This window comes from Octopus bimaculoides, chromosome 7, assembly GCF_001194135.2.
Source record: "Octopus bimaculoides isolate UCB-OBI-ISO-001 chromosome 7, ASM119413v2, whole genome shotgun sequence".
Lineage (NCBI taxonomy): Eukaryota > Metazoa > Mollusca > Cephalopoda > Octopoda > Octopodidae > Octopus > Octopus bimaculoides.
Genome location: NC_068987.1, coordinates 12,494,869 through 12,504,898, shown reverse-complemented (window position 1 = coordinate 12,504,898; position 10,030 = coordinate 12,494,869). Strand labels below are relative to the sequence as shown.

Below are 10,030 nucleotides of genomic sequence, written 5' to 3'. Positions count from 1 at the left end.
TATATTATTTTGACATTTTAACTCTTTATCTGTTTGTGTACTAATTTTTGTTTTTGGGTATATGGAATTTAAAACTTCTAAGAGTTTATTTAAAAGAACTTACACCAATTTTGATTGGAACATTTAGAATACTCTGTGAAACTTGATAAACTGTAAATTTCCAATTCTTATTATTTCAGCAATGAGAGAAGTCAGCCGTCAACCATCTAGCCGTGAGGGTACACCTAGAAGGTAATTCAAATTCACATGCAAATAAATCTTGTTTTGTAATCTAATTACAATTATATTGAAATCTGATTAAAAAGTAAAATAATTTTAAATGTCTGCAATGTCTTATTATTAACATATCTTCAGTTTATGTACTTTTAATTGTAATAAAAGTAAAAACACAGGTCTTATCAATTTCAAAGAGAGAAATAAGCTACAAATTTATATCCTAACTTTAAATTTCAATGTCTTTATAATTTAATATAATATAATTTATAATATAAATTTCTATAAAATAATAAAAAAAAGATACTAAACACTAGCCAATGATCATGGTGATCAAAAGTCTGAGATTCAGTTTTTAATTGGAACAAATTATGAATTTTGTATCTGATGTGTCGATAGACATTAACACCCTTGTGTGATTAAAAGGTGGATTTGTAGAAATCTTACAAAGAGTAATGTCTTGTTGAGACACAGGAGGAGAAGGCATTGGGGTCTCATGTATTGGTAGTTGGAAGTTACATCTGTGAACACATTGCTTTGCCCCCACTTCATTAAAATCATATATCCACAACCAAGGGTATAAAAGTATCACTAATTGTTCTGGGTTGAATAAGATATGAAAAACAGTTATTGTCTGTTCTTCTCTAATGTAAAAATGGTTATTTATAATGTCTGAAATTTTACTGAGTTTGGTATTTGGTAGAGACTTCTGTCCTAAACATCAGTATACCGTTTACAAAATAGTAAACTTCAGAAGAAAGATATTGTGGTAACCATTCTTTCAGCAATTTTCTGGTATTAAAACAAAACCTGACATAGAGACATCTGCTCAATGAATTATCTATAACTCTAGTTATTAATCTAAAATATATTTCAGTTATTTTGCTGTATCTTAGGAGGGTCATTATGTCAATAATAAACACATGCACTGGTTCTCTTTCACTTTTATTGTTATTCATCGATTAGTTAACATCTAATCAATTAACTGATCAATTGTTCAATTAATCACTGAGTCAATCAAACAATTAAGTTTGTCAAAGTCCTTTCGTCACCCTTCACAACCTCATCAATGACATACCCTCTCAGATCCAGACCTGCTACAGGTTTTCTGTCTTTACATCTTACACATCTTTACATCTTACAAAGCAAATGCAAAAATTTAACTAGATTATGTAAAACACGTTAGATGAAAGACAAATCTCAAGATAACATCTTAAGCATTGTATGCATAAATGAAATTATTATATGATTCAAAATTATATTTTTCTAATATTTATTATTATATGATTCAAAGTTATATTTTTTCTAATATTTATATTTTTTCTAATATATATTTTTTTCTAATATAATTATTATCTATATTTATATTTCTAATATATAACATAATTACAGATGTCGATAAAATGATATCATTACAGTACAGCTAATGGTCATAGCTTCCTTAGTATATGGAACATTATTTTTCTGTTACTTTATTCAAAAAAATATTGATGCAACAAACATTTCTGAGTCAAATACTCTGTTTTATTTTAACAGGAAAGTGCGTGTGTCACAAGAGAGAGCAGTTGAAAAACCAAAGGATATTCCTCCTTCATTTACTTTTGACCTTCGTGAAAGACTCATTCAGCTTGGTGTTGGATTCAAGCTTCTGTGTACAGTCGCAGCTTTGCCACATCCGAAGGTAAATATACTAGTTTAACTGCAATAATCTACTTATGTAATAGAACTTATCTAAATTTCAGCAATTAACCTTTTAGCATTCAAATTACTTTGTCAAAAGTAATACTTATTTACTCACATTGTTTTGAATTAATCATGCATTGTCTCACAGCTTTGAAATTTCAGTGATGTCATTGTATGTTTTTAGAATAACATCGGAGGGTTAGTGTGAGAACCTGGGTCTGGATGATTTAATCATAAAGCAGGTAGACTAATCGGCCAGATATGACCAGTTTAAATACTAAAGGGTTGAATTATAACAATGTATTATAGTGTGTTATGGTGAAGGCACGTGGTCAAGTGGTTAGAGTGTCACACTCGCGACCATAAGATCATGATTTCAATTCTTAGAGCAGGTGGTATGTTATGTTCTTATGCAAAACACTTCATTTCACATTGTTCCAGGCGAAACCCTTGCATTGGACCAGCATCCCATTCAGTGGAGGTGGGAGTGTTGTAATCTCAGCTACTTATATACCATGGAAACTGGCTTAAGCTCCATCTTTATGAGTTCTAGGTCTCATGACACTTAAGTGTTTGTAGTGTAATACATAATATGTATTCTTCATGAATCATTTTGAAATTATTATTATTATTACTATCATCATCATGTTTTTCTTTTGCTTTGCATTTGTACAAGTTGGATCCAAGTCTCACCCAGAGACCTCAAGAGACAACAAGTTAGAAGTTCATGTAGGTGTTATGCCTAGGGTACCATATATTTGAATTTGTACATAGCGTTGTTCTAGATTATTATTATTATTACTATTGTTATTATTATTATTATTATTATTATTATTATTATTATTATTATATGAAGGTGGTGAGCTGGCAGAATCATTAGCACTCCGGACGAAATGCTTAGTGGTATCTCACCTGTCGTTAAGTTCTGAGTTCAAGTTCTGCTGAATTCGACTTTGCCTTTCATCCTTTCAGGGCTAATAAATTAAGTACCAGTTGTGTACTGGAATCGATCTAATCGACTGGCCCTCCTCCTACCAAATTGCAGGCTTTGTGCCTATAATAGAAAGGATTATTATTACTTTTATTAAATTTTACTTCTCGGAGCTCTCAATTTTACTTGCTCCGGTTAATTCTGTGAAAGCAGTTAATTATGCTGTCAAAGGTCTCACAGGGTCTGTTTCTATGAATTATAAGATACGGTACTTAGATGTCAGGTATCATTGAAAATACTGAACACCCAAGTACCAATCTCAAAATCCTTGCTGTCTCCAATAGAACAGTTTTTTGAGCATGTATTTACCCTCATGTCAGTTCCAATTTCTCTGACATATTTCTCAAACTTGGTTGTTAGTGTTCCAAGTGCTCCTACAACTACTGAAATGGCAGTTACTCTCTATTATTATTATTATTGTTGTTGTTATTGTTGTTATAATAATCATTATCATTATTACAATTATTTGCAGGTCACATGGCTTAAAGATGGAAAAGAAATAAAGACTGGTGATCATTATATGGTTACTTATTCATATGGAATCTGTTCATTAGAAGTACACACAGCTGAACTTTCTGATGCTGGTAAATACACATGTATTGCAGAAAACTCACTAGGAGAGGTTCAGAGTTCATGCCGAGTGAATGTTGAAGGTAAGTATTTATTTATATTTGTTATATATTTTAAAATCTGCCTCAATAAACTTTGTCCAACATATGCAAGCATATATATGCTATATATATATATACATAAAAAAGCACTATTTGAGCGTGATCATTACCAGCGTCGCCTTACTAGCACTTGTGCCGGTGGCATGTGGAAAACAACATTCGAGTGAGGTCATTGCCAGTGCCGCTGGACTGGCTCCTGTGCAGGTGGCACATAAAAAACACCATTTGAGCATGACCGTCACCAGTACTGCCTGACTGGCCCTCATGCTGGTGGCACGTAAAAGCACCCTCTACACTCTCAGAGTGGTTGGCATTAGGAAGGCCATCCAGCAGTAGAAACTCTGCCAGATCAGATTGGAGCCTGGTGCAGTCATCTGGCTCGCCAGTCCTCAGTCAAACCGTCCAACCCATGCCAGCATGGAAAACGGATGTTAAACGATGATGATGATGATGATGTTGTAGATGGTTTCAATAACTATTTAGATACTTCTCATCCATTAGACAAAATTCCGAGGTTATGCTTCTTAAATCTGAGTGCCCTGAACTACCATCCGAATAAATGTTGTTCAGTTAAATGGGAAAATCAAAGAATATAAACATTCAGACATTAATGTTTTACATTCAGCATTAATGTTTTACATTAATATACATCAAGCTATATATATATTAATATACATCAAGCTATATATATATTAATATACATCAAGCTATATATATATTAATATACATCAAGCTTTATATATTACATTGTACATCATGTTATATATGTTATATTGCATATAATAAAAGTAATTAATTTTGTTTTTGTATATTGTGATAAAAAAACATTTATATACATTTCCTTTTCTCTTTGAAAACTTGTCTGTGTCTAATTTCTGGGTCAACAAGCAAAATTAAGATGGAATGACTAATTGCTATATTACTGTAAATCCTCGAGTATAGTCTGCCCTTGAGTATAATACGCAGGGGATTTTTAGGGGGCTGTACTTCTGAAAAACCTAAACCTTGTGTATAATATGCACCCCTTCTCTAACTTGAGTCAAGGAGGTCTGTATAATGTCCTTGGTTTGTAAATGTATATACGGTAACGTCCTTTATTATTGTTGTATATATAACATAATGCAAACATGTAGCTTTTTTGTGCACTTTGTTTGCAGAAAATAAAGAAATAACAGTAATAACGTCAGTGAAAAATAAATATTAAGTAAATTGCCTTCGCATATTTATCATTTAGAAAATTTTGCTTAGAAAATATATTTCAGTTTTAACCTCGTATATAGTATGCACTAGAAATTTTGACCTTTAAATTTTGGGAAAAAAGTGCGGATTATACTCGAGGATTTATAGTAAATGCAACATCGAATACAAATACAAGTTAAAATCGTAATTCAAATCCTGCTAAATGCAATCTTTGGTCTTGAATTATTCTATTAATAATTGAATCAATTATTATAATCTCTTTTCTAAAGCAAATTTCCAGTTAATATGAACAGCTTGTTGAGTTTGCAAGCTACTACCAGACATTTTGCTTCTTTTGTAAAATATGCTCAATCTGATCTATTAGGTGCTATTTACAATGATTAAAGTGGAGGTGCAATGGCCCAGTGGTTAGGGCAGCGGACTCACGGTCATAGGATCGGAATTTCGATTCCCAGACCAGGTGTTGTGAGTGTTTATAGAGCAAAAACACCTAGAGCTCCACGAGGCTCCGGCAGGGGATAGCAGCGAACCCTACTGTACTCTTTCACCACAACTTTCTCTCACTATTTCTTCCTGTTTCTGTTGTGCCTGTATTTCAAAGGGTCAGCCTTGTCACTCTGTGTCACGCTGAATATCCTCGAGAACTATGCTAAGGGTACACGTGTCTGTGGAGTGCTCAGTCACTTGCACGTTAATTTCACTAGCAAGCTGTTCTGTTGATCGGATCAATTGGAACCCTCAATGTCATAACCGACAGAATGCCAACAAAAACAATGATTAACTCTGATATGTAAATTTAAAAAATTCTATTGAATACTAATACTGCAAAACTATTTTCTTCTTATAGATCGCATAGGTGATGTAAAACAAAAACCAATAGGCTTAGATTTGTCTAAGCAGAAACAGAGCAGAATTACCCGTGTTGCAAGACGTACCAAGAATCTTGATGATATGCTTAATTCTCTTGACAACGAGGAAAGTAGCAGCAGACATTCCTCCCGCACTACTACTACTAGTGAGGATGGAACAATCAGAACAACTACAACTGTTCACTCTTCATCTTCATCCAGCAGGACAACACACAAAAGTATGTTAAATGGAGATTTAATCTAAAAATATTCTTATATATTTATATGATGCAAAATACAAAAAATCTTAAAACAAAAAGTCATTTTAAAATACAATTAATTATTTAAGTTTTCCAACTTGATGTTGGTTCAATTGGCCTAACTCTACTAGTCTATATTTTCTGACAATATTTATTAATATTAATACTGACTTTTTTTTAACAAAAAAAAAAAAAGGACAAAAGACAATCCTTTAAAGATCTCTTTTGTATTTGCCAAACCTTTAGTATTTAATTAAAAATGAAGGTAATCCTAATACAAATCAAATCTACAAGATAATATCACATGCACACACAAACACACACACACACACATAAATACTGAATTTATCAGAATACTGTTAAATGTGATTAATGATTGAATAGCTTTATCATTGTCCCAATAAAAATATCTCAGTTTTCTACTGAGATATCTGAAGTAGTATATAAAAAGTGCGAAAAATAAAGGTAGTAATACTGCTACTAATAATGGTGTCTGGAATGGTACAGGCAACACTAGTAGTTAAGGAAAAGAATTCTATTTATATATTCTAAAATAACAATTAAAAAAAAAATGAAAATAAAATATTTTTGCAAATTAATTTAGCAATTCTGAGGCTGTGCGCTTCCTAGAAGGTAAATGGAAAAACAAGAAAGATCTTGTTTTTAAGTATTTCTTTTTTTTTTTTTACCTGAATTCACTAAGTTTACATTAAAACTTACTTCATGCATATATAACAACACATTGAATCTAATATCTATTTATTTCAATGATTAGATTTAATGGAGCAAATCTATTAGATTTCTTATATGCATTTTTTTATTTAGATGTTCATCTTTAGTATGAAAAAAAAAAATATTCTGATTTCTTTATCTGGTAAGGAAAAAAAAATAAAATCAGTTTATTTTTAAAATTGTGAATTCTAATAACAATTTGCCTTCTAGTTTGTACAGCTGAAAAAACTAAGAAAAAATATAGAGAAATAAATATAATAGAGAACTGACTAAAGTTTTCTTCTTTCGGTTGATTTATTTGAAGGAAGAAATTTAAATGTAATTCATTAACCTTCATTTTTTTTCCCAATACTCCTTCCTAGTAAATTTTCCTTCAGCCTTGAAATTTATCTGCAATGAATATTAAAAAAAAAAAATTATTTAAGTATCTCAGTTAAAAACTGATGAACTTATTAAGAATACTAAGAAAAGATTCTGTTGATCAGTTAGATCAATTTTATGTATTAATTTAATTAATATTCTGAGAGATACTGAATTGACCTGTGCTATTAAAATTTGCTTAAATTTCAACAATTGTATTTTGTTTCGTAAATAAACTTTTTCATAAATTATTCATAGAACTTAATTTTTCACTTAGAATTGTTCTTAATCACCTTCAGTCATTTGCTTTGTTTATTATTTCTGGTTCAAAATTATTTTTATGTGCTTCATCACAGTAATGAGTTAAGTTTGTAGAAATAACATAACCAATCATCGTCTACTTAATAAAATCAATTGAATATTTCTCAATAAGAAAATTTAGTTCATATTATATCATCAGTAAGAAAACTAAGTTAATATTATATGATTATCTTAATATAAAATTTTCATGTTCTAAATTATCTAAAAACAAGAACCATTCAAACCAAATGCAAGGACAAAATAAAAATATTAAGTTTATTAAGAAAGTTAATTCAATTTATTATGCTACTATGAAAAAGAATAATACTGTCACAGAATAAATTATTTCATGTCTTTTTTTTTAATATTTCAAATAGTTGAATACAATTGTATATAAAAAAACTAATTTCAATAATTTATAACTATTTTGTTTTAACAAATCCTTCTTAATCTGAAGTTAAAAAAGTAGTTTGGGTTTTCTACTTAATTTTACAGATATCTATCTGCAAGAATTGAAGAATACTTTTGCATACAATTTTTTAAATTATTGTAATTAAATTAGAATGAATTTTCCTATAGTACTACTTTTACTATTTCATAAAGTACATATACAAAAGATACATAGAAGGAAATTTTTATTTTAGTAAAGTAAGAAAGTGAGCAGGAAGTCATGTGACATATATCGAGTTAGAGTTGTATGCTACTTATATACATATTAATAATTTGGTGACATAATGTGTTGTGTTAAAAAAAAATGCTCCGATAGGTTTTATTTAACAGATTATTCAATAAACTTTTCAAAGTTTTCCATCTAATGTATTATTATTATTATTATTATTATTATTATTATTATTATTATTATTATTATTATTATTATTATTATTATTATTATAAGACTGCTGTATTTTAACGTTGTTAGTGCTATATTTCCAAATTGTAGTCCAAGCTATATACTCCTAATTTCATACACTATCAATTGAATTTTATAAGGCTAATTCAGTTCATAAACAATGTTTATTGCAAAATACATGTGCGCTGATATTTCTAGATAGCACATTTAATATTTAGTATAAGTGTTTATGTGTGTGGTAAATGATAAATATCTATCAATTCTCTTTTTGTTAATTGCCTTTATGAAACGCAGCTGATGGGTGGGGGTGAAGAAGAAATGAAGGAAGGAAAAAACAATCATATTTCAACTACCACTTATTCTATTTATCTTAATTTGTTGCAAGCTATATAGTATTTGCATCTGTTTCATGTAGAATAGAACTTAAAAAACTAATAACTGTACATTGCATGTATGGAATCATCTAGAAAAATTATTTGCTTGCTTGAATTAGCTATTCAATTGATCTCATATTTGGTAGATTTTTAAAAGTGTTTGGTACGTAGAATTTAATATGCAAAGATTTTTTTCACACTAGATGATCTTAGTCAATGAAATTGTTAACTATCAAAATAATCAGAAGTGAAAAGACATATTTATCAGCTCATATTCTTTTGCAAGAAACTATAATTGCTTATAAGGAATCAGAACATAATATTTCTTCTGGAAAATTTTTTAGTTTAAGTGTACTGTTTCTGTTGTTTTTTATGCTTCCTACAAAGTGTTTTTTTTTCTCCAGAAGACAGTATTTTGCATATGTTATTTCATTAGACATATTCATTTCATACCATCTATAAGTCAAAATATATTGTAATTCTTCCTCATAGATTTTTACTCAATTTGAAATAGTTTAAAGAATTTCCAATTCTAGATAATTTACTCTTGAGTTGAATAGAATATATCATGTTTATCATGATACTCTTAGTTACGCTACATCAGATATATATATATATATATATATATATATATATACATATATAATTAGTTTTCAGTCCAAAAATAATTTTTCCATTGAAATAAAAAGATATTAATCAAGAATATGTGAAATTAGTCTAGTGCCTGTAATTATTATTTGATGTAGATATTTTGATGTGCTTTAACTGAAAATTCTTCTCTATATAACTTGTGTAGAAAATTTTGCTTCTGTCTAAGTTTAAGTATACATTCTAATATTGTCCAAGTATATTCTGATCCCAGAAACAGGAAATAATTAGCATAATTCATTAACAAATTGAAAGATTTCCATAAAATACATCTCTTTAATAATTAATGGTGGTGCATCAGCAAAAAAAAATACATGTTGCTTAAGTCATTTGTCTCCTGAACCATTCCATAAATAGGGGAAACTCAGAGTAACAATAGAGTGAGTGATCAGTTTCAAATGAATATGATATATCACCATCTTTTTTCATCATCACAATTTTGATGTCCACTATTTCATGCTGACATACACTGAATGGGTTTCACAACATAAGTCCATGTGTTTCGTCTTCTGGCACACCATGTAACAGAAAAAACTGGCAAAACTTTGCTGTTATGTACGTCCTTTTTTCCCCTTAGTGGTGGGATGAATTGTTTTTATGGCTGGATACCTTTCTTATCAACAATCATTTTACAGCAGCAACTGGGTACATTTTATCATGTAACAAGCACTAGAGGTTGTCTGCAACAAAAGTCAGATCTACCCTGCATCAGCTGTTACTAAGACTTACACCTCTCCAAGATGAGTTACCAGTTCAGCGAGCAGATAGTAGGAGTCTTGAGCACTGCAAGCTGAATAGTTCACAGCACCTATATATATATATATGCATATGCATGTAGTTACTTGCATATACACACACACATATATATATAATATATATATTATATATATATGATATATA

The 10,030-nt window shown here is 29.8% G+C and overlaps 1 protein-coding gene across 7 annotated transcripts in view; it reads left to right on the top strand.

The window, feature by feature from the left end:
* LOC106869746 (twitchin) overlaps positions 1-10,030 on the top strand; it is a 176,103-nt gene that overhangs the window by 154,756 nt on the left and 11,317 nt on the right. For all 7 annotated transcript variants that reach the window (XM_052969245.1, XM_052969243.1, XM_052969250.1 and 4 more), the window contains 4 exons: positions 180-231; positions 1,750-1,894; positions 3,360-3,540; positions 5,606-5,845. In XM_052969245.1, coding sequence (XP_052825205.1) covers positions 180-231; positions 1,750-1,894; positions 3,360-3,540; positions 5,606-5,845 — 618 coding nt within the window. The remainder of the gene's footprint in view (positions 1-179; positions 232-1,749; positions 1,895-3,359; positions 3,541-5,605; positions 5,846-10,030) is intronic.